General features: G+C 40.3%; 1 protein-coding gene across 1 annotated transcript; it reads left to right on the top strand.

Moving 5' to 3' along the window:
* Nucleotides 1-534: 534 nt before the first annotated feature.
* Nucleotides 535-25,523, top strand: loxhd1b (lipoxygenase homology PLAT domains 1b; the record flags this gene model as incomplete). Its single annotated transcript, XM_083913081.1, has 42 exons — nt 535-1,213; nt 1,754-1,868; nt 2,394-2,504; nt 2,685-2,869; nt 3,146-3,244; nt 3,383-3,531; nt 4,206-4,329; nt 4,722-4,831; nt 5,131-5,271; nt 5,529-5,664; nt 6,616-6,776; nt 6,866-6,952; nt 7,841-7,976; nt 8,074-8,228; nt 8,413-8,573; nt 8,697-8,773; nt 8,846-9,042; nt 9,415-9,607; nt 10,488-10,648; nt 10,745-11,066; nt 11,475-11,626; nt 13,190-13,323; nt 13,470-13,615; nt 13,788-13,892; nt 13,999-14,127; nt 14,215-14,379; nt 16,010-16,191; nt 16,268-16,384; nt 16,607-16,769; nt 18,693-18,847; nt 18,937-19,146; nt 19,258-19,384; nt 20,229-20,437; nt 20,700-20,885; nt 20,993-21,120; nt 21,365-21,482; nt 22,640-22,817; nt 23,072-23,257; nt 24,099-24,269; nt 24,392-24,524; nt 24,803-24,958; nt 25,043-25,523. 42 exons carry the CDS (start codon nt 535-537, stop codon nt 25,521-25,523), a joined length of 7,230 nt encoding a protein of 2,409 aa, XP_083769207.1.
* Nucleotides 25,524-26,000: the final 477 nt, after the last annotated feature.

Raw genomic sequence — 26,000 nt, 5'->3', positions numbered from 1 at the left:
TCTAGATATCTAAAATTGAATTGTGGATGTGTTGGGATTTCCCTGGGTTTGTTTTTGCATAATTTCTTCACAGTTGCCAAAAAGTCATCGCATGGGTTCTGTGCAGCTGTAGGTCCAGGCCAGCCGTGTTTACATTTTTTAATCTGGCAATTATCACTCAACCACACACATAAAGAAGTATCTGAGTCCCATTTTTAGGGAGATAGCTGTAAGCTGTTTAATTGTATAAAAAGGTTTTACTGCAACATCTCTCTGGAATTTTCTAGCAGCTCTCCAGGAGGGATCTTCCTCTGGTCAGGTGACAACAAGCAGATTATCATTTTAAATGAGGTCAAAGCATCTACTGCTGTTGTTGGTAAGGATAACAAGCAGAGAGGGGCTTCCCCAGCCACATATAAAAAAGCAGTCTGTGAGCCCTGACTTGGCCCTCTCCTGCCAGCTGTTCACTCCTTCACTGTCTCGGGTCAGTTTAATCAAGTTTCACCGGAACACACAAGAATCGGTTACAGTTACAAGGTAGTAAATAAATTAAAGATGCCCACAAAAAAGAAAAAAACAAGACAGATCACAGAAGAGGAAACCAAAGGTGTAGACGAGGAGGACTCAGAGGATCAGGAGCCAAACCCCAAGAAGAAAAATAAGCTGGTGAGTGAGTTAGATCATGTTGGAAGATTGAAAAAGAAGCAGAAGAACAAGTTCAAAGACAGCGATGAAGAAGGATACAGCTCTGATACATCAGTGCCGGATGTGAGGAGCACCAAGAAAAAAAGGAGAGATAAAGAAAAAGTAAAGAAGAAGAAGAAAGCCAAAGAGGAGAGCGAAGATGAATTGAGCAATGACTCTCAGCATACTGATAATGAGGATAACAACAATGACTCCAAGAGTAAAAAGAGAGGAGGAAAACTCCCTGATGTGATTGAGACCACTAAGAAAGGATCAAAGAAGTCCTCGGTCAAAGATAAGATGGGCAAGGATAAAAAATCCAAGAAGGATTCGGAGAAAGAGGAAGAACATTCAGCTGGTGATGAAGAAGAAGGGAAAAAGAAAAAGAAAGAAAAGAAGAAGAAAGGGGGAGATAGTGATGAAGACACCAAGAAGACAAAAGGAAAGAAGAAGAAGGTTGAAAATTACGTTGAAATATATGAGAATGAGCTTCGCAACTACCAGATAGAAAAAGTGGAGAACTACGAGGATGAGTATCACAAAAAGAAAGGTAATTGCAACGTTTCTCTTTTAAGCGGAGGTTAGGAGGTAAACTTTGGCATTAAAATAATCTATAGATGGAGCATGAAATTATGCCATTAAGCACAATTTGATGTAAGTTCTGTCTGAGGAAAGACATCTGACACCCAGAGGAGAGGTAAATGCTTAATTGTAATTACGGGATTATGAGTGGCCCCAGTAGAAATGGGCCCATGCTTTGATTTGATGTTCATGGTAACATTACACTGAGTGAAGTACCAACCATGTATCATCAATATGTTAACAGACACCTGTCACTCACTTATCTTTACACATGGTGGTTTCACATCCTAATGAGGGGCGTCTTCACAGTGCTCTAAAGTTCTCTTGCTGTTAAATGCAAAAATCTCAATGTTAACACACAACTTTTAAATGATCAGCACGACCCTATCATATGTTTACTACTGTATCTTACAATCCTGCCCACATGTAAATTGGAACATGCCTCCTCCTGCTGTATTTATACTGTACATCTGCTTTCTAAGTTTTATTATGTCACTAAACCCTCCAGTGTATGAGGTGGTGACCGTCACTGGCGATGAGAGAGGAGCAGGCACTGACGCCAACGTGTTTATCACTCTCTTCGGAGAATATGGCATCACTCCCAAAGTCCACCTGGCTAGCAAGTAAGTCCCCTTCCAAGATTAACAGAGTTTTAATTTAAAGGTATTTATCTGTACTTGATGAAAGTAAAAAAAATTGGTCAAATAAAGGACAAATATTGTATTTGTATTCATCAATAAATCAGAAGCTTCAGTTACTGCCTTACCCAGTTAGACCCCATATTTGATTGAGTTTCTTTTTGTGCTTGAACTCAAAGCTTTTCTTTTTTTTTCTCCACTAACAGCACAGAAAAGAGGTATTTATTTCTTAATGCAGTGGAGTTGGTGGTTGTTAAAGAATGGCTGCTCAGACAACAATCTGTGTGCTGTGATTTTAATGTTTAATCAGTTTGCACAGCGTGATTTGGCTGCATGATTTCCCCAAAAGTTTTCCAGGCATTTGTGTTTCATTTTGAATTATGCATGTGGTAAATGTTGTTGTTTTTCTAGATTTACTAAACTCTTTCCTGTTTTTATTTTATTGTATTGCCTTTATTTTGTAGTTAAGAGTATGGTGAGTGACAAGATGCTGAAATTCAGGGTCGCTAGACTAAAATGTTTACCATTTTGTGATTCCAGGAGTCGTACAGCGTTCGAAAGAGCCAAAACTGATGTGTTCAGAATTAGAACTCACAATGTTGGGCCTTTGAAAAAGATACGGTACGTTAGACATTTCCTAACTGATCCAGTCTATTGAATATTTTTCAGTATAGCACACATGGTATGGGCAGCTTTTTAATTCGACCTAAGCCTTGGATCAGATTTAGAGGGATGTGTTTCCTCCCCTGAATTAATTTGCAAAAAAACATTAGACTTATTTATCAAGATCTGTTGCTTCAGGATTGAGCATGACAACACCGGCATGAGCCCCAACTGGTTCTTGGACAGAGTGGTGGTGACGGATGTGATCAGGCCTCACCTGAGGTTCTACTTTGCTTGTAACAACTGGTTCAGTAAGGTGGAGGGAGACTGCCTTTATTGCAGAGACCTGCTGGGTAGTATGGACCCCATGGATATTCCCAAATGTATGTATACACAGATATGTGTAATAATAATCCAAGTATTATACAACAGATGTCTTGTTTTTTTTTTTAGAAATGTAGTGTTTGTAGTATTCCCATTTCCTTCTGTGATTTATTAGGTGAATCAGCCTGAACACGGTCATAAATAAATAAAAAGCAATTCAAGTTTTTATTTTTATTCAGTTTTTGCTTGTGGTTGAGATACTAATTTATTTATTTTTTAAAAACAACATTTGATTTCTAAAATTTTTTTACAAGCTTTTGGTCTTAATTTTCCAGATAATAAGTATATAGTGAGTGTTTTCACTGCGGACATAAAAGGCAGTGGAACAGATGCAGATGTCTTCATCAATATCTTTGGGGAGTTTGGAGACACAGGTAAATTACAGCACAACAGGTAACACATGCTCGCATGACGAAGTTTCCCCCAAAGTGAATACCAGCATCAATGCAGTTGATTCTTTTCCTGTTGAGTTTGAATCAGGATCTATCTGACATATTCTTTTGTTGTTTAAGGTGAAAGGCGACTTGACAACGACAAAGATAACTTTGAAAAGGGCACAGAGGACAAGTTCACCATTGAGGCACCAAACATGGGCAAAGTGAGGAAAATCACAATTGGCCACAATAACAAAGGCTCTTCCGCAGGATGGTTTGTGGACAAGGTAAGAAAAAAAATAGTGATGTTTACGAGACTTTTTCTTTCGCAAGCCAGAAATTAAATGAATCAATCTGTAATGCTGAATGCATTGATTCTCAAGAATAATGTGTTAGTTTGATTTGTTACACCATGTGTAACGTAAAGGTTTTACAGAAGCTTGTTTTAAAACAAAACTCTGTCATAGAATCGTACTCTACCTGGTTCTGCTCAGTTTGTTCTCTGCAGAGTTACTTAAGACATGTGATATATCCTCTCAGTTTTTTCATCTCCCTGCTCCCCCAATACATACAGCGTGCAAAACTCAGAGATCAGTTCATTTAAAGCTCACACACAGGACACACCTGTCGTCATTCTACCCTCTGTGTAAAGGGAAACCATGATCCATTAAGGGATTGCCTTACAACAAACAGACAGACGAGTCTGTATTTGTTGGTCACAGACTGACACTAGACTGACACAAGATCAGCAGTGGCATCAGTAACGAATCCTATCAGCCTATCATTTCACACGTGCTGCCATCAAAGCTCATGTGGATTCTATTGTGACCAATCAAAATTACTGCCTCAGCTTCATCTCAAAGAACATTTTCTTTACTGCAACTTTTCATAATGTACAACAAACCTCCATTACATATTGGCTATGTTTATGTTCTGATTTTTTTATTTCCTTTTTGCATAGGTCGTTGTGGATGATTTGGGAAACAAAATAGTGTATCAATTTCCAATCAATCGTTGGTTTGCCATCGATGAAGATGATGGGAAGATCCAGAGAGACATTTTGGTGGGGGGGAGTCAGCCCACAGGTGAGAATTTGGGAGATGCAATTGGGCTGGAAAAACGGCCTTACATACACTTGTCCTCATGTCCGTAAATGTAGTCATGACAAAGATGAAAAATAACCTTAACACTTGGTTTCCTCCAATTTATTTGCCTCACTTTGGAATAGTTATCTGCTTGCTTGTTCTGAAAAATATAGCATAAAGGATTGTATGAAAATAACATTTTTAGAAACGGATCTCATGATTATTGTGTTCTGTCAGGAGTGCCAGAGGCCCACTGTGTGATCATTAATTCTTGGGTCAGGCTATCAATGTTTAGATCAGGTTGCTTCCTGCTCAGCTCCTTAGGGAGTACAGGTGAAGTGAACCATAGTGACCTGCTGGCAGATACCCTAACATGTAACTGTACCTACCAGGTATTGTGTACAACGTCCAGATTGTGACAGGAAATATACGAGGTGCCGGGACCAACTCCAAAATCCACGTTGTGATGCACGGCTCGAAAGGCATGAAGAACAGTGGCAAGGTGATGAGAAGATAATCTAGACAGAGTAGACATCTTGTATTTCATTTAAAAAACAGGCACGGCTGCAGCCGTAGTTGTAGTTGCTTTCATTAGTATGAAACAGAGTCAATAAAGACCTTGAATTTAATCTTGTAATGTTTGTTCTAGTAATTATCCAGACTGTTTTTGTTTCGCTTCGATGGCATTTTTTGTGGTCGCTGTGGTGTTTTCGCACTGCACTACCCAAAACTATTAAATTACATTTGTCTTACAGTGGCTTAACCACCATTTCCTTTAACTTTTCTTCTATTTGTTTCCAGGTGTTTTTAGAGGAAGGAAAGTTTGAGCGGGACCTAACGGACATCTTCAATGTTGAGATTTCTGCGCTCCTCAGTCCCCTCAGCAGAGTCACCATCGGACACGACAACGACGGAGTCAGTGCTGGATGGTACTGCGAGAAGGTACATTGAACTCGCACACACACACACACACACACACACACACACACACACACACACACACACACACACACACACACACACACAACACACACACACACACACACACACACACACACACACACACACACACACACACAAACACACACACACACACACACACACACACACACGCACATGCACATGCACACACACACACGTAGACACTGCAATTTAGCAATTTACTTTGAGTTAAATTTCTGAATCTAAGTTTTTCGCAGGTGGTGGTGTACTGTCCGTTCACAGGGATAGAGCAGACCTTCCCTTGCAGTAAATGGCTGGATGAGAAGGAAGGAGATGGGCTGATAGAGAGAGAGCTCTATGAGATGGTCTCACTCAGGCAGAAGAGACAGAAGAGTAAGTTTAATGTCAATATCACAGTGAGTCTGCAGCAGCAGTAAAAACTGTAATCTTCAATTTTATTTCCTGAAACATTGAGCAAACATATTCAAAACTCAATTGAAAGCTTCACGATATATATCAGACATTTGCATAATGACTCAGCAAGTAAGTAGTCTACCTTTATTCTACTTTGTAATTTTAATTAGTTGTTTTTCATATTGCTTGTGGAATGAAGTCCCATATCTCTTTCAAAAAAAGGTAAATGGTGAGTTTTTATATTCTATATTTGTTTTCTGCTGGTCTGCAAAAGTACAGTAGAATGTGTGCATTAGCTTAATTCTTTTCCCGCCACACAAATTTAAAAAGTAAATATTCTTTACTGCCTTGTATTAATTATTGGTTTGTAACACAGAGTCATCTGAGATGATGTCCTTGAAAACTGTTTGGAAAAGGGCAGGAACATTCAAAAAAACACCTGGCAGGTGATTGTACCAGCAACCTATCAAACACTTGCTGAAGCCAGTCGACGTATTTTCCATCAAGAAAATCCTTCAGTGCTGATCCTTGCTCTTCTTTCAAATAAGAAATACTCTCCAGTTCTGATGTAACTGATGCTTTTGCCACACACACCTAAACCACGGCCATACTGTAGCTGCCAGTAGCTTCTCATAGGACACTGATTGCTCCAAACTAAATCCTTGAAACCAGACAAGATACATTTTCATGTTATCCCAATCGAGCTGGCGTGCAAAGTAAGCACATAAAGGGCTCCATTGAAATACGTGTATAAAGTAATCAAACTGCAGCCCTCTTGCCACAAACTGCATCTTTAAAGTCACTGCTGGCCTCAAATGTGTAAAAGCAACAACAAAAATAGCTTATTAAGCTCTCTGGGCAGCACAGGAGAAAGGAGAAGCTACATTTATTCTTAAACCAAAGATGATGATTTTATTTGGTTCTCCTCAGAGCACCCCTGGTCCTTGTGGATCTGGACATCAGACCTTCCCAGTGCAGGAACCGATGCAGATATCTCCATCCAGGTGTACGGAGAGAAAGGCAAGAGCGACGAGATCAGACTGGACAACAAAACAGACAACTTTGAACAGGGACAGGTGGACAGGTTTATGGTAAGTTAATACCTTAACACGCACATTCATATTTGCAAACAGAAAATTAGGCTTCTTAGGAAACTTTTGATCTTGATGTTATCTTACAGATTGAGCTGCCTGATTTGGGAAAATTGACCAAACTCCGTATCTGGCATGAAAAGAGAAATCCTTTTGCAGGATGGCATCTCAGTAAGGTGAGGAAATCTAATTTCTTACAGCTGTGAAATCTTTACATGATAGTGACGCTGTTATTGTTTTCAGCTTGTGTGTGTGTGTGTGTGTGTGTGTGTGTGTGTGTGTGTGTGTGTGTGTGTGTGTGTGTGTGTGTGTGTGTGTGTGTGTGTGTGTGTTCTAGAGACACCTACTGTAGTGGTAACTAATACAGAGGCAGTTTATTTGTGTGTTTGTCTATCTGTCTGTGACCAATTAGCTTGGGGCAGCACGGTGAACACATTATAACCTCTTTTTTGGCAGTTTTGTCAAGCCTTTATTATATAGGAAAGACAGGAAATAGGGTGAGAGAGAGAGGGGGAGACATGTAGCAAAGGGCACCACCAGACCCGCGGCCGCTGCCTCGAGGACCTTCAGCCTCTTTACATGGGGCGACTGCTCTAACCACTGTGCACTAGCATGATAAGAATATTACACATTCACTAAAGCACCAACAATGTATTCAGTGAACCCAGAGTTTGTTAAAAGAGTGTTTTGAAAGACTTACCAACTGGCCCCGGTACCAGCTTCTCTCATAGTAAAGTCCATTAAAGTCAATTACCAAATGCAATCCATAAGGAAAGAGCCCATTGATGCTTCGGTTAATGGGTAGGGACTCTTATCATGCTACTGCAGAGGCTTGGTGTTATCTTGAGTAGCATTAGTGGTTAAAAAGCCGTTTAATACCTTTTCCGTGCTGCCCCAAGCTAATCAGTGTTAGCCACATTGGGCTGTTAGCGACTGTTAGCGACATTCTGGGATATCTCCGTTAATAGTATTTACATGAAAAAAATTGTCACAATGGCTTATTTGATAAGTGTATTTGCCGAAAAAGACCCTGGGGTGATTTTACGCCGGAATTTCCCTTTAAGGCAACTATGATGAAGACATTAACAAAGGAGAAGTATAGATTTCCTTGTGAACGCTGGCTGGACACAAATGAAGATGATAACGAGGTTGTGAGGGAACTACCTGCCACAGGAGACCTCATCACTGAGCCGCTGCCCGGTATGCACCTGTGGTCACCATTTGAAATCAAAATCTGCTTTGCCTGATATAGAGGAGAATGTAAAACCTGATTAAATTGTGTCATTTTGTTCTGTAGTGATCAAATACAGAGTGACAGTTTGCACAGGGACTATCGGCGGCAGCGGCACAGATGCATCTGTTTTTCTCAATCTGATTGGACACAATGGGGACACTGGAAATCGGGAGCTGGTCAACTGCAAAAACAACGTCAACAAGTTTGAAAAAGGAAACGTGGGTACATTCAGTACACGACCTTCGTGAAATATCAAAAGGAAACCTTCAGTCTTTTCCTTCTTCATTTGCTTCTTGGTTTTTGTTTCTTTCTGGTTTATCTGCTGATTAAAATATCCTCAATTGGACATTACATTAGAATGTATCAAAATGTGACAATGCTTACTGTTTTTTGTATTTCCAGTTGGATGAGTTCATAGTGGAGGCAGTATCCATCGGGCAGATCCACAGGGTGAGGATTGGGCACGATGGCAAAGGTGGAGGCTGCGGCTGGTTCCTCGATAAAGTGATTGTAAGAGAGGAAGGACAGGCTGAGGCCCAGGCTGTGGCGTTCCCCTGCAACAGGTGCATTAGTGTCAGTGTGAATGCCATGATAATAATTCAGTAATACTTCTGCTGAACAGTTGTTAAAACCACAGGTGTGTGTATGTAATAGATGACAGTTTGTTCATTGAATGTGCCATGCAGGTGGCTCGATCGCAACGAGGATGACGGACAGATTGTCAGAGAATTAGTGCCTTTCTTAGATGGACAGCGTCTTTACAGTAAGTGAGTTTTATTCTAACATTTAAATTTAAACTTCCTGATGCTTATGTTTGTTTCTCTGAACGTGCCAGGCGTCGACTATCACATTGCAATAAAGACAGGTAGCATCCCTGGGAGCAGCTCAGACTCCAACGTGTTTGTCAAGCTCTACGGAGAGAAAGGCGACACCAGTACGATGATGCTGGTGGTCTCTGACAACAACCTGGGGAACTACTTTGAGACCGCTCGCATTGACGTCTTCACAGTGGAAACCTTTGATGTTGGACAGGTAACATGGGAGGAAAGCACACAGTCAAAGATTTTGGGGGTTCTGTCCATTCCAGGGTCACCCATGCTAACAATATGTGCCGTCAAGTTCTCAAGTTATTTACTTTCAAGCAGTTATATTACAGAAGTTATATTACAGAAGATTACCATCAATATTGGTCTAGCTAAGAACTAATTTCAAAATTTTTTAACCTTCTTCCATAGATATGGTTTCCAGCATGAAAAGGGAGATCTATTTGCAGGAACTTAACAGTAAAAGTCATTAGTATATACAGATATACAGAGTCCAAGGATGGGGCTGCATTTGTATATATATATTTATATATTTTTTTAATCCAGTTTAAATAGTGTCATCCATTTAAAATGATTCCAGATCAACCGTCTGATGATTGGCCACACTAACGAAGGCATGCGTGCCGGCTGGTTCTTGGACAGCGTTCAGCTTGTGGTTCCAGTCCATGGGAAGCACTACATGTTCCCCAGTCATCGCTGGCTGGACAAGAATGAGGCTGATGGCAAGACAGAGGTGGAGATTTATCCAAGCGAGATCCTCGACATGGAACAATGTAGGCAACATTCATACTCTCACACACCATTAGAAGAATGTACATACATACACACACACACAGACACACAGACACACACACACACACACACATACACACACACACAGACACACAGACACACAGACACACACACACAGACACACACACACACACACACACACACACACACACTTAGTGCGACTAAAGTTATTTGTAAATTGAGTCTGTATTTTTTCATCACACAGAAACCTTGCACACTTTAGTCTGTGTTTTATAATTATATTTGTTGCATAATTTCACAATATGAGACAAAATGCTGTTGCTTTGTCTCTCGCTCCTTCTTTCTCATTTCCTCTCTCCACTGGAGGAACCCAGCTGTTTCTACTCTTGCATTTGGCACCACACTATGTGCTGTACTCATCCTCTGTTTCATCCCTGTCATCATCATGCACCTGAATATTACTATCTGACTTGTTGAGGGTAGGCCATAACCTGTGTTATGATACTTAGAATTCTGCATCTCTTTGTCATAAAGTTATTTGTGCTTGGTGACTAAGTGAATCAATCAGTTTATCAGATTGTTTGGATGATGACCTGTGGATTTGAATGGTCAAATGGCTTTTGAGGGATCTGAAAAACGAAAACGTTAATGACAGATGAAAGTTTTTGAGTCTGTGTCTAACCATGTTGACACAACATGAGGTCAGATTTACTTTTAAACATGAAAGAATTTAGGACGAAAAATATGGACTTTGTAACAACCTAAAAATACAATTAATAAAGTAAGTAAATAACTTAAGTAAATTAAATTCAAGTAAATAAGTAATGCACATAAAACCAAATAAGAATGCATTTTACAATACCACTGAGCAGAAATCATTTGTGTGACCTGTGTTTTCAGTGATTAACTATGAGATAACAGTAGTGACTGGAGATGTGACGTTTGCTGGCACCAATGCCAGAGTATTCATCCAAATCTACGGCGACAAGGGGAAGACAGAGATCATCACTCTCGAAAGCAGATCCAACAACTATGAGAGAAAATTCACAGAAATATTCAAGGTATCAGAGCTTGGATTTCATACTTTCAGTGTTATCTTGTTAAATCCAGTGCCAAAGAAAAGAGTTAAGATGTAAAACATTGCAACTGATCCCAAGATAGAGGCCAAAGATGTGGGGAAGATCTTCAAGATCCGCATCGGTCACGATGGCTCAGGGATCGGATCCGGCTGGTTCTTGGAGACAGTGGACGTCAAACATTTAATCATGGCATTGGTGCCCAAGGAGAAGAAAAAGGAGGACAAGAAAAAGAAGAAGAAAAAGAAAAAAGATGAGGAAGATGGGGAACAGGAGGAAGGAGAGGAGATGCAGGAAGTGGTTCTGGCTTACCATTTCCCTTGTTCGCGCTGGCTGGCCGGGGGAGAGGAAGATGGCGAGCTGGTGGTGGAGCTGCTGCCAGAGGATGCAGAAGACCTAGAAGGTACAAAATAGATATAAACAACTGTAATGTTTGACATCAGAGAGAAAAGTTGTGAACATCTCGGTGTCAAGCAAGGGGCTTCAAACATGTCCATTCATATATAACTTCCCTGGCAGTTGAGCAGCCAAAGAGCTCCCAAAGTAACACAAAAAAAAAGAATTTCCAATATTTGAAACATACAGTAATAACAAGCTGGTTTACCACCACCCATAGCTCAGTGAGCTTTTATTTATGCATGGGTGAATTCAGGAGGAATAAGTAACTTATATGCAACTTAATTCCCTGTTCGAGAACTCAATATGTGTTGATGTTGTAGTCATGCATGGTTTGATTTGACACAGTTTCCTGGCCCATATATGTGTCAGGTTAAAGAGGTGTTAGTAATTCACCCGTTGTATTGTCTAACAGTCAACACCTATGAAGTGTGCGTCTTCACGGGTGACACGCTGGGTGCTGGAACCGACGCCAACGTCTTCATTAATATTTATGGAGAAAACGGAGACACCGGAGAACGCTATCTGAAGAACTCTGACAACCTCAACAAATTTGAGCGGGGGCAGGTATGATGGGGTGAACAAAGAGATGACTTTTTAAATCAGCTAAAGATAAAAGGAAGACAATGAATTAGACTTGTAAACAGAAAAGTGGACAAATGCTGGGAAAATGTTCCACTGTGGTTCATAAAAAAGGTAAAACACATTATTTATATTGGACTGACACATATTTACAATGATTCTTTAATTAACTTGGAACCGTAAATCAGGAGCTTAAGAAAAACGATGGTGTCATTTCCTAGCTGGAAAAGGTAGAACATTTTATTTGAGCCTTAGCTCAAAAACAAAAAAAATATTTAATGAATGCTGTAAATTTTCACCTGTTTCCTGGAAGGGTATCCTGCTGAAAATGATCTAGCAGCTCTAAAGACTCAAACACTTCCACGCAACATGAGCCTTGCATCAAGGTGTGGGTGGCAGCGTATTCTGGTAGGATTACAAACTCTCCTGCAGGCAAGCCAGCTGTGACTTAGAGGAGCTATGGAGAGTCTTCTGAGTCATTGAACATGTCCTACTTTTACTCATTACTTAATCCAAACCCGTGAATTATTCATCTCTACATTACGCCTGGCTCTGTTGGAACACAAACCCAGTGTCCACGGATCAAAAGCAACAATGGCCTTCTTTTATTCGGTGGAATGTTTATTTACAAAATCAGCCACAGATACTGTATTTATTTCAAAAAGCAAGTAGCTAGATTTTTTTTTATTAAATGGAGAAATCACTGAATGCACTATACTGTTAATACAGTTCTCAGTTGTGGAAACTCAACAAGTACTTTTACTCAGGTGCTGTGCTTTAGTACAATTTTGAGGTATTTGTACTTTTCTTGAGTAGTTCCACTTTATGATGATCTAGAATTTACTTTACTACATTTCGGTTGTGATGCAATTGAAAGCTATAGTTACTTTGCAGAGTCAGATTTGACATTTTTCAAAAAATTTCCAAAATCCGTCCCAAATTCACAAGATCAAGAGTGAGGGAATCACAGAAGTCACACTTGGCACAATCTCAGCCAGAAAGCATGAACAAATTTTCGGGAAGAGAGAGGTATAGGATTAGGTTAACCAGCGTCTCTTCTTCTATTTTAATTAGAAAATTTCATTCACATATTTGTTGTTTTACATTTACTCTGCTGATTGGCGACCGTATAAAAAAGGACTGGCTTTAGAAATGACTGCTTTAGTGTGCGTTACTTGTTGTAGTATTAGTATTATATGTTGGTGTACACCAAGTTAGAGTTTTTGTCTAATTCTTATCCTTCCTCTGGTGTTTCCTCAGTTCCTGTTTTTATTTGTATTGAATGTTGTTATTATTAAGTGTTTAACAAATGATAAAGTCCTGAATCGCTTTGTGTGAACGGGACAGTGTCGCTAAAAACCGAACATTATGAACTTATAAATGTTAGAGAAGGACTGCATATATATTGTGCGGGTATATATATATATGATAAAGTGGCCAATGTGTGTATGATTACCAGATTTTCGATTTTATTTTATTGTAATGTAAAAAAAGAAAAGAAGGTATTGTCTGTAACAGAAGAGGGTCGTCGGTTGTTGTATTTTGCAGGAGGACGTTTTCACTGTGACAGCTGTTGATCTGGGTCCTCTGAAGAAGCTACGGATCCGTCATGACAATTCTCACTCTTACTCATCTTGGTACCTGGATCGCGTTGAGATAGTAGACACAAAAGATGATACAACGTAGGTGAAACCAATTATATTTTTTCAGTATTCCAGTTATCAATAGGAAAGCACTGTACGCTTTAAAGAGTTTCATGTCATTATAAGACCTAGAGTGATTTTATTACATGTCAAGTGCTGATCATATGTTTTTCTTGGGTCTACAGATACTATTTCCCTTGTACCCGCTGGCTGGCGGTGGATGAGGATGATGGACAGATTGCAAGAGAGCTAGTTCCTGTGGATGAGGCCTTTATGAGGAAGGATGAGGACGAGGAGGGAACAGGCGGCACTCTGGGGCTCGAGCAGAAATGTAACAGTTTCAAAGCTGGCTCATGTCTTAGTAGAGGGACAAGATAAAAGGGAGCCCTGCTCAAGTATTTATCCAAGTGCTGCTGAAAACAGTGGCGACAAGAGCAAAGAGGTGCTCACATATTGGTATGAAGATGAAGAGGATTAGTACTGACTTGAATTTTATCTTGCAGCCATGTCTACTACATATACTCTCAAAATAAAAACTGGAGAAAAGAAGTATGCAGGGACTGATTCCAACGTCTTTGCCATCCTTTTTGGTGAAAACGACGACACAGGTATGATAACTCACCAGCATCCTGGCATCATTGTGGCAACCTTTTCTGTATGTTGTTGACTGAATAATGCTAGTCTGAATTAAAAACGTTGTGATGTCACTCCCAGGGATCATCAACCTTAAGGCTTGTAAGAACTATAAGAATAAGTTTGAACAGGGGATGATCAATGAGTTTACTGTGGAGGCGGTAGATTTGGGCGACCTGGAAAAACTTCGAATTGGACACGACAACTCAGGTGGGTAAAGAAAAGACTCTACAGAATAAAAAATAAATAGTACACTTTATTAAACTGAAGAACATGTAACTGTTTTCTCACAATCAGGGGGTTCATCTGGTTGGTTCTTGGACTGGGTCGAGATTGACGCCGCCTCACAGGGTCAGAGACTACGCTTCCCATGTGGCCGCTGGTTGGATAAAGCAGAGGACGATGGGGCGATTTTGAGGGATCTCTATCCTGCTGAGTTGCAGACTGAACTCTACATGCCATGTGAGTGAACAGCAATGGAAGAAAGGCTCAAATCCATTAGTGAAAGTAGCTTTGAGCTGATTGAGAAATCGTCCTGTAAAAGTGCTTCATGCAAAGTTTTACTCAAATGAAACTGTGAACGCTTTATCTGTGAAATGTATTTAAAGCACTCAATCTGAAGAAGGGTGCTTGTCAGAGCATTGGCATTGATGCAGCCTTTAACAAGAGTCGCTGTGATGGCCTTCCTTTAAAGGGAGTAGACCAGATTTTTTCAAGTGGGGTTGTATGAGGTACTTACTGTATCCATAATCAGTGTGTCACCTAAAATAGATGGCGGCTTGCATGCCCTCAGTTTGGAGAAGCAGGCAGTAGGACAGGCATGAAAGCTAAGCAAGTACTGCTGTGGTCGGGGGGCAACAGCTGAACATATTTTAGCCACCTAAAAAAAATCTATTTCAGTTTAAGTGTTCACTATATGTCGAATAATTTAACCACTTTTAAGTTTACGAAAGGGGAAGTGAATCCGTTATCTCTGCTCTTTTCCAAAGTCACCAGACTCCTTTCACAGAAACAGTCATTTTACTTCACAGAACACAGGAGATGGTGGTCCTCAGGCTGACTCAATCGATTTGTTTTATTTTTTGGGGGAGGCTTTTTTTAAGGCTAAAATACATTTAGCTGCTTCCCCCATGCACAGCAGTACATTGCTTAGCTTCCGTGTCGGGACTCATGCCTGCTTTTCCAAAATGGAGGTATGCCTTACTGCCATTTACAGTAATACACTAACTGTAACTACCTCCTTCAGCCCCTCTGAACTATTCCTTTAAACTTCACCACCACAACAGAATTCAGCTTCTTGACTTGGATGTAAAACAGCCCAAATCACAAGGCTGCAGTCATATAAAGTGTCTTTTATTAAAGTTTTTAAATTTAACTTTTATTTGTTTTTTAACAAAAGTAACATTGCAGATACATACGCACTACGTTCGTACAATATTTATTATTCATGTTTCATGGCCCTTTCTTTCTCTAGCAGGTGATCATCATCATCTAGTTAACTGTAATAAATCCCCAGAATTCAAAATGTATAAAGTAAAACTTCACATTCTTTCATTATAATGACATCTTGAGAAACTCTAACCCCTAATTGCTTATTACAAAAACAATTAACAATAACCAATTATCTAATGTATTTGCATATAAGACCTAATTAAAACGACTACTAACTACAGCCATCAATTAAAAACGGGGGCAAACAGAACATTTTCAATATGTGAAATATTTCTCCCTAAATTTATGGTGGAGTTGGACAAAATGTAAATGTCTAACAGTGCCAATACCCTTAAATTGTAAATGTCCTCCAAGTGCTACAGATCTCCTAAAGTACCCAAAATAGGATATATATTTTTATCTTGTTCACATTAAATATTATTAACTTGTGCACACAAATTATTATCTTGTTCCTACAAAGTATTGTCCTGGGCACACAATTTTTCCGGACTTCGGGGGCTCCTTAAAGTGCCATTAAGTGCTCGAATAATTGCAGTTTGTGACCTCTCTAAGTCTGAGCATGTTAACCATATTGTTAGATTGTACATTTATATCTTCCATCTCACATACACAGCTGTCACCTTCTCCTCTGATTTCCCAGTTGTACCCTATGAGATAAAGGTATACACCAGCGATGTGTTTTGTGCGGGAACAGACGCCGATGTGTTCATAGTCTTGTACGGAGCCAAGGGAGTGTGCACACAGCAGAAATATCTGTGTGTCAATAAGAGAGAAAGACGTCTGTACTTTGAGAGGGGAGCTGAGGACATGTTTATTGTGGAGGTGAGTGTGCGGATTCGGACTATACATCCTTTAAGACGGTGGCTTCAGCTCTGTAAACACTGCTGTCATTTCCCAGCTGGAGGATGTCGGTGACGTTATAGAGAAAATCAGGATAGGACACGACAACAGTGGCACCAACCCAGGATGGCACCTTGACAGAGTGGAGATCAGAAGACAGCTCAGGAAAGGAAAGGTAGTAGAAATCCACTTGAGATTACACTTCTGTAGATAAGTACATCATTAAGAGTTTCCTTGTCTGTGCCTTCATTAGATTATTAACAGATTAATAATGTAACACCTTTTGGCTTACACTTCTCTTACACTTCTCAGATATACTTTCCTTCAGTGTTAGACAGACACAGGTGGGTGTAGGTTGGGGATTTGATGTGTTTTTTTTTTAATTTTTTAATGGCAGGGTTCAGAGACGACCATTTTCCCATGTGAGTGCTGGTTGGCAAAATCTGAAGATGATGGCGAGACGGTGAGGGAGCTGGTCCCCTCAGACATCATCACAGAGAAACTCCTCAGGGATGGGAAACTGAAAAGGACCGAAGTTGAGGTGGAGGATGCTTTGGAAAGTAGGTTATCCCAAACTGTGGAATGTAACTAAGTGTACTTACTATTATACTTACGTAATGTACTTAAGTAATGAACTTAAGTATACCCTCAAAGTACTTGTACTATATTTCCTCTACATCAGTTCTAAAGGAAAATAACAGTTTTTGTTATTAGTTACTTTACAATTTATTCTTATATTTATTTATTGCTTATATATGTACAAGGTAAGATAAAATTGTATGATATGATGCACTTCAGGCACGTCGCTAGCTAGTAAAAACATTTGGGGATGTAGCCCAGAAGTTTGCTTCCTTTTCAGACGGGGGTTTAATCCCCCGAGAACTTTTTGAAATTGGGCTGATGAAAATGCAACTGTGACGTAGTTTGAGATGGAAAGGAAAGACCAATGGTCATGTGTGACTCCCGTCGGGGTAGGTCTACTGGGTAGGTTAATGTTTCTGTTAAGAAAGGTCAGCACAGACACCAGCAGCCAGAATGAGACATGAGAACAGCCTGATGTCAAGTGGACCGGGTTGATTCCACTGCAGGTCTCCTGAAACTGTGCAAACTAGAAGACATCACTGCTCCGAAGGACGATTTCTCTCCCAACCAGTGTTTGGATTTAACAAGTGACCTGGTGCGCCACCAGCCACGTACCTGTCACCCTGGTGTAGGAAAACATATTTCAGTGTATCTCCTTTTTATAGTCTATGAGTATCTCTTTTAAAAAAGAATCCTGTTTTCATCATCTGCAGTCACTAAGGCGACTGCAGAGGCACTCAGCTGAAAGTCGCCAGTTAACAGACTCACTCGTTAAATCCAAACACCGGCAAGTCAGTCTGCTTTAAGTTTGATTTTGAAGACACTTGTCAGTGTGGACACATCAGAATTTTGTGGTTTTAACTGCTACAATGTTGCATCTGTAATGCAACCACATCAAAGTCTACTGTACTGGGTTATTTTCATCATCATTGTTTTATTAGTCGGCACAGAGATCTGGGGCTATAGCTCCAAATGCCCATGTCTAACGATGCGCCTGATGCACTGCAAGATCAAACTAATTAACAGTAATTAAAATAGTTAAAATTAGTATACCGGTAAAATACCACGTCACATAATAAAGCACTCCCACACTCCTGTTTGATCTAGGAGGAAAATGATATGCACTTTCAGTTATGTTGTCCATTATATCACAATCTCAGGTGCAGGCTTTCCCTTGACATGTCTGCAGAAAGTCCTGATTTGTTTTCTTTGTCTGGTGAATGTTTACTTTGGTACCTGTTTGCAGACAAAGAGTTTCATCTCGCTCAGTGTGTGTTAGATGCATACCAACAGCGTGGGAGGGCACTTTTGTGAAAAGGCACGGTCTGTGCCTCAGATGTGCCTAAGTTTTGTTTTATAGCTGTAATGTCTAGAGGTGTAGGATTGTGTTTATATTTGCTCTGACATTGTCTGTTATGTATGGAGGTGTATGATATTTATTTCGCTATCATTATGTCATTGCTCACTTTTGTTTTGTTTGTAGTGTATTGTAAGCCCATACAGAAAAGGAATTACTTACATACTCATTTACTTACTTACCTACACAGGGCTGTTTTTCTGCATTAAGAGCATTTTTACTTTTGATATTTGTACTTTTGTAGTACAAGTAGACTTACAATATTTACATACTTTTACTTAAAGTGGTTGTAATCACTGTTTTTATAATAATAATAATGTATGAAGTGACAATGTCAAAGCAATGTGAATCTGCTGTGAAAAACTTGAATCTGCAGCTCTGCTCGGCTGAAGGAGCTTTATAGCCAGTTTCAGCTCATTGTTAAGCTTAATTAATATATTTGCTGAACACACACATACTGTTGGATTGGAAGCTACTCATCCATAAGAGCGGAAACCTAAGTGCACATCAGAAATGTCTAAATCGTCCTCATTTTCCATCACAGCTCACGTGTACAATGTGTCTGTGAGGACCGGTGATATGTACGGAGCGGGAACTGATGCCAATGTTTTTCTCACCATCTACGGAGACCTGGGAGACACAGGAGAACGCAAACTCGCCAAATCCGAGAACAACAAGAACAAGTTTGAGAGAGGAGAGGTAATGTCAGGAAATGTTTGATTCACTATGTTTCAGTTCTTCTGGTGTCTAAAGGTATCAAAATATGTAATATTCTCTTTGTCTCTTAGGTGGACAAATTCACTATTGAGGCTGTGGACTTGGGCCAAGTGTTTAAGATTTGTATTCGTCATGACAACTCCATGATAGGGGCAGATTGGTACCTGGACCAGGTAGAGATACTGGATATGGAAACAGAGGAGGTGTACATGTTCCTGTGTGAACGCTGGCTGTCAAGGAAGAAAGAAGACAAACGCATAGAAAGGACATTCTTCGTCAAGGTTTGTTAAACTTCGGTTATGGTTATTACTTTCCTGTTAGCTGCTACTGCAGTAACATTAGTTAGGAGAATTAAATGAGTAAAGTATTCGTCTGGTATGTGTCTGGTTCAGGGGTATGAAGGTGAAAGAAACGTTGATCCAAATTCAAAGAAGATGCTTCAGGCCAAACTGGGACTTGACAGAAACGCCAACAAGAAGAAAAAGAAGAAGAAGGTGGCAGTGGTGGAAGAGGGTCCAAGTAAGGCCCCATAACTCTTCTTCATGTGTACCAAGATGAGGTTGGAGTATGATGAGAACAATGTGCTTCCCTGCAGCAGAGACAGACATAAAGGAACCTTTTGAAATATTAATAGCAATTCAGGGAAGAATACTCTATAAAATAAAAAAAACCCAGGTAAAACTTTTTAAAAAATAAAAGTACAAACTATAAGATATATGGTCATTCAAAATCTTAAGGTTTATCAGTTCAAAGCTTTATGTATAACTCAAAATTAAAGAAGTAGTTCAGCATTGTGGGATTTGTTGTTACATGAGAATAGCAATACCACTCTCATGTCTGTACACGAAATATGACGCTGCAGCCAGCAGCAGGTTAGCTTAGCTTATCATAAAGAATTGAAATAAGGGGGAAAAAACATTTTTAAAAGCTCCCTTATTAACACGTTATGTCATATGTCTTAATTTAAAAGAAAACGAAAGGGAAAGGGGGTGTAAAAACAACAACTTTTGGTATTTCAGATATTCTCTATTTTATATGTAGAACTTTCTGGAGTCTCTGCTGATCTCATGGTGACGACAAGACTCCTGTGTTTGGACGGATTAAACAAACAGCATAAAGTATAATTAACAAATTAATGAGTTTTAGAGGTGCTGGTGGGGGGATTTTGTAACCCTCAGACAGAGCAGGGTTAGCTGTTTTCCCTTGTTTACAGACTTTACACTAAACTAACCAGCTGCTGGCTATAACTATATATTTGTTGTACAGACATACAGCAGTATCAGCACAATCATCTATCTCGTGGAAAGAAGCCCAATAAGTATTATTAGTTTAACTTTAACTGTTCCTATTCCTTTCCACCCAGTCATCCCCTATCACTTCACCTTGTCCACTGGGAAAGAGCGTGATGCCAGCACTACAGCCAGGGTCTATGTCATCATTATCGGCCCCAGTGACGTCGAGACAGACCGGCTGTGGCTGGACCTGCCGGAAGGAAAGACGTCCTTCACAGCTGGCACCATGGAGCACTTTGTGTGTTATGGAACTGACGTAGGGGAGATCAAGAGGGTGGAAGTGAGAATCTAGGACTGCTTCTGTTGCTAAATCTGTGAAAACTGTCTCCTCTCTGCTGCCTCCTCACATGCACTGATGTTAAAAATTTAAACAAGGCCATTCTAGCTCAGCAATAATTCATTCTAGCTGTGCCTTCTGGTACCTAGATCAAACAAAACCAAATGATATATTAATTCTCAATTCTACCTTCCGCCTCTTTCTATTTCTCTCTCTCTCTCTCTCTCTCTCTCTCTTCTCTTTCCTCCCTCCATCTCCTCCTCAGCTTGGCCATAACGGTGTCACACCAGAGAGTTGCTGGTTGGTGGATGAGTTGTCAGTTGCCGTGCCAACCAAAGGTATCAAGTACATCTTTCCATGTAAGTGCTGGCTGGCTAAAGACAGGGGAGATGGTCTGACTGCCAGACTGTTCAACGTGCTAGACTCCAGCACGATCAACATTAACCGCAAAGTGAGTCACCTAAGATATGAAACCTTAGAAAAGGTGCAGTGTATGTTTTCTATAAAAGAAGGATTAGTCCCCTACTTATATGTATTATCTATTACTGTATATTGTAGGTTATTTATTCGGCAACAGTTGTCACAGGTGACACTCAGTATGCAGGGACTGATACCCAAATTTTCCTGACGGTGTACGGAGCCAATGGGAGCACAGAGGAAATGCTGCTGCCCAAAAATGGGGACAGGTCAGTCCTCCAGTGACCCCCCATCCCCCCCCCCCCCGACTGTATCGATCAGGAATAGATCTGTATTTTTGGAAAATACACTTATTTGCTTTCTTGTTAGACAGCATAGTGAAGTGAGAGTGGTGTAGATCTTCTCATCAAACTCAAAAAAAGCATTTCAGAGTATTTCCAAAACAATCATTTAACCACTTCAAGCCCAGATGTTTTAAAATGTTAAAGTATATATATTTACATTTACATTTAGGTTTGAAAGGGACCAAGAAGACACATTCAGTTTGGAGATCGATGACATTGCTCCTCTGAAGAAGATAAGGATTCGGATCGATGGCTCTGGAAGTCGCCCTGACTGGTTTCTTGATAGGGTAACGTAAAAACGACCAAAGCTGCCATCTATGGGAGCACAATTACAAGTCTTTTTTATAGGTCTTGAGGAGTAAAACTGCATGAAAAAGTTATATAGTCTAACTATATATAAGTCTTTTGTGACTACAGAGGGAGCTGTGCAAAGTCCAGGAAATTATCTCAAGGGACAAATAAGAACATTCACAGGCTTATCTCAAGTGATGTATTGTGTGTCAACTTGAGTTCATTCTGAAGACTACAAGTTTGAAAAAAAAAATCAGTGTACTTGTCCTCTGTAGCCCACTCCTCATCTCTGCTTTCAGGATAAGTACTCCTGACTACATTAGCCACTACTGGCATAACACACCAGAATTTCTGACTTAACTACCCACAGTCGTGGTGCATTGTGGGTAATGTAGGCACCATATTTTGACAATGATGCGGTTGAGTGGCATTAATTTTGGTTGTCACTCAACTCAGAGTGTTAAAGGAGTGTAACGCTAAAATAATAACTGTTGTTCCGCCCTGTTCATGCTTAATCCAGCTGTATTATTTTATGTGTTTCATCAGTGATTGTGATTGGTTCACTCATATATTCTTCAACACAATGTTGACCACAAATACAGGTAGTCAAATTTAAAAACAAATGCAAATCACAGTATTGGTCAGAAACACTGCAGTTAGATATTTTCCTGAAATCATCCATCTATGTTGGTCTGTAATATCTTTAGTCAAGAGATCTTTATTGTCCCCGGAGGGGCAATTTGCAGTACAGTCAGCAGCAAAAACAACAGTAAAATGCACAATAATGACACATGCGATGACAAAGAGCTAATAATTAAAAGAGATGACATACACAACGACATGAGTGACATGGGACAACAATTAGCAATCATCAATCAACAAAGTGCAACAGTGCCTCACTGGATAAAAACTGGATAAAGATAAGGTGTTAAAGTGACCACAGTGCTATCAATTGTTAAGAAGGCCAACAGCCACTGGAACCCAGGATTTCCTAAATCTGTCAGTCCTGCATCTGGGCACATTAGATCTGCGTCTTGATGGAAGCAGTTTAAATCTACATTCTGTTCTTTTGTTGAGAACAGAAGATATGACAGACCAACCAAGAAAACGTGTAACTTTAACAGTAAATCAATGTCTGAATAAATGCTTTTAGATCCTGATGCGGAACCTGAACACAGAGGAGATGTATCTGTTCACCTATGAGGACTGGCTGTCAAAGACAAAAGGGCCAAAGAGGACGAACGTGTGTGAGCTGGCAGCTGTGGTGGATGAGGAGGAGATGGTGGAGAAAACAACCTACACCATCCAAGTCCAGACCAGTGATGTCGGAGGTGGGTCACATGAGATGGGTATTTAATTTCTAAAAAAAAATGTTTGGCCTTTTTGAGCATCTTCTTTTTGTATACAAAAATACTGCTAAATGTGGCACAGTACTTGTATATACTAAAGTATTACAACATGTGAGGCCACATGTATTTTCCTACTGCTTATTCACCATAATACATCCATGTCATAGTAGTCTCCATGCAACATTATTAGGCAAATACAAAGATCTTTTCATCAGTAAATACCTGTGATATTCTAGGTGCCGGCACTGATGCCAATGTGTTTGTGATGGTGTTTGGGGAGTACGGGGACACCGGCACGCTGCCTCTGAAGGAGAGCACCAACAGGAACAAGTTTGAGCGTAAAATGAAAGACGTGTTCAGATTCACTGACATGCTCAGTCTGGGCGAACTGTCAAAAGTCAGAGTGTGGCACGATAACAAAGGTGAGGAGGAACAGAGCGCATCATTTTGATCTCGATCTCAGAATGTTTGAGGGTGGTTTTACAGAGCCTCTAGTCAAACAATAAGTTACATGAGGGAAAATAATTGCATGGGTACATTATTTTGCTACGGCTGTTGAATCTGAGAAAATTATATAAAATTGTACTATCAAGGGAAGTTGTTAATCTGTTAAACTATGATTTAGGATTCATTTGAACTCTCAAATATACTTATATGAGATGCCACTACCCTTTGTGCACACTCTTTTCTATTTAGACCTATTTGGGAAGTATCCTTGTTTGCTTTCTTGTTGGGACTTAGATGAGAAGTTAAATATACCACCTTAATGTTCGTATGCTAATGTGAAGCTGGAGCCGGCAACTGGTTAGCTTATTTTATCCAGCTCGGGCTAGCCCCCCTGTGATACTGCAACATGATGTTTTTTATGCCTTTATACTGTCATTTTTGTATAGATTAAACAAACGACATATACAGTGTTAATTTGAGAACTTTAGAGATGCAGGGAGGTGGATTTTGTAACCCTCGGGAAGAACAAAGCTAGTTTTTGTGGCTGTGGCTTCATATTCAACGTAAAGACATGACAGAGGTATAAATCTTCTCATCTATCTCTTGGCAAGAAAGCAAACAAGATTATTTCACAAAAATGTCAAACTATTCCTCTGTTCCTCAGCCAATTTAATGCATTTATGTACCACCATAGCTGATAGCTGCAATGTACAGGAGAGCTGCATAACATATTTTTATCAATAGATTGTAAAAAGTTGAAACGGAAAAATACAAATATTTACTTAACCGTAATGGACTTATTCTTGCTGTAAACAGGCCCTGCTCCTGGTTGGCACCTGGACTACATTGACGTGAAAGACGAGGCCATGGACGAGAACTTTAGGTTCCCCTGCGACCGCTGGTTGGCTAAAAATGAAGATGATGGGCAGATAATGAGGGAGCTGGCCTGTGCCAACAACGACTCTATAGACCTCAGTGACAAAACCAGTTAGTAAAAAAATAGAAGACTGTGGGCATAATTACAAGCTGTCTAATTATCTAGTTGCAAACATTTGCCAGATGTGAAACGAACATAATGCGACAATCTCTATCTCTCTGCATTTCCACAGAATATGAAATTGCCACAACAACTGCTAACACAGATGACGCCTCCACCACGGAGAACGCCTGGATTGTGTTGGAAGGAAGGAAAGCTCGTTCCAAGGAGTTTGTTCTGGAGAATAAGAAAAAGAAGTTCTTATGGTAGGTCTTCAAAGGGAGTCTAGGTGCCTCGGCTCACGGTAAAACCCTATTATGTGGCCTTACATAATCTCTCTTTCATATGTTTTGTTTTTCTGCCCTCTTTTATCTTGTAGCTTCACTTTCTGTTCTGCAAGTCTCTGCTCTCAGGAGAGCTAATCCCATGAGACGCACAAAAAAATAACTCTCTGACAGACCACTTAATTTAACTGTTCAGTGTTCAGAGTTAAACCCTGCTCATTCTCTGCTAGTAGTTGTGACTTTTGTGCTTTTTAACACAGCGGTGCCACTGACACATTTGAGTTCTCGTCCAAGCACTTGGGGGAGATTGCTGGCATCTGCATCGGCCACATAACAAAAGACGGAAAGAAGGTGAAGAATGAAGCCTTCTGGCATGTTATGGAGGTGGTAGTGACAGAAAAGGAGCTTGGAAACAAGTGAGTTGAATCTCATACATGTTGTTATATTATGTTATATAAAATGTCACGTTGATGTGACTCCAACCCTTCCTTCCTGTTTAGGTTTTTTTTCCACTGTGATGCACAAATCCCCCTGGCAGCCAAAAAGGACCAATTCCTGACATTTGAGTGCTTCAAGTCCATCGAGAGCTTCACTAGCAAAGTCCGCAACCTGGTCCCCGTCAAGTATGAAATCATCGTCATCACCGGGGATGTGAAAGGAGCTGGCACAGACGCCAACGTCTTCATCACCATCTATGGCGTCAACGGTGACTCTGGTAAGCGTCATCTGCGGCAGAAGTTCCGCAACCTTTTCGAGCGAGGGCAAACGGACCGCTTTGTTCTGGAAATGCTGGACCTTGGGGAGCTGCTGAGGGTCAAAGTGGAGCACGACAACAGCAGCTCCAACTGTGGGTGGTATTTAGAGTGTGTGGAGGTGACCAACACAGCCAACTCAGTGACAACCATCTTCCAGTGTGGGAAGTGGCTGGACGCTCAAAAGGCAGACGGACAGATTCAGCGAGTGCTCTACCCCAGATATTAGGACGCATGAAACTAAGAGTGGGTGGTCATTCTTTTAGAGACTTTACTTTTTTTTACTGCATGTTAGATGAGCTTTGTGAGGAACAAGATTGAAATTAACAGACATGAATGTAACTTTGTCAACCTTTAAGACATCAATGTTCTTTTTTTTTTAAAGTTTGTGCCAACTGTTTAGGTTGCCCCCTTCTAACTTCAGGAAAAGGCCATTTACCACCATCTTCTGTTTCTGCAATTTGAAAAAAATAAACTGAACAATGAGAAGGCCTACCTAAAGGAAGTGGAGGACCCGACCCGCAGCAGGACTAAGGAGCTGACAGTGGACTTTGGGAAGAAGCAGGGAAGGAACTGCCCCCCCCCCCTTTAATATCAATACACAAATTTATTCCTATTTTATCTAAACCCCTTTTTTAAATTCACAAATTGAAGGAACCGACAGGGTTACATTTCACTGGTATTGTACCTTATATGATTACGTGAT

This window comes from Echiichthys vipera (assembly GCF_963691815.1).
Source record: "Echiichthys vipera genome assembly, chromosome: 4".
NCBI classification, from domain to species: Eukaryota; Metazoa; Chordata; class Actinopteri; order Perciformes; family Trachinidae; genus Echiichthys; species Echiichthys vipera.
The sequence above is the reverse complement of the archived record's forward strand: the minus strand, read 5'-3'. Positions and strand labels throughout refer to the sequence as shown.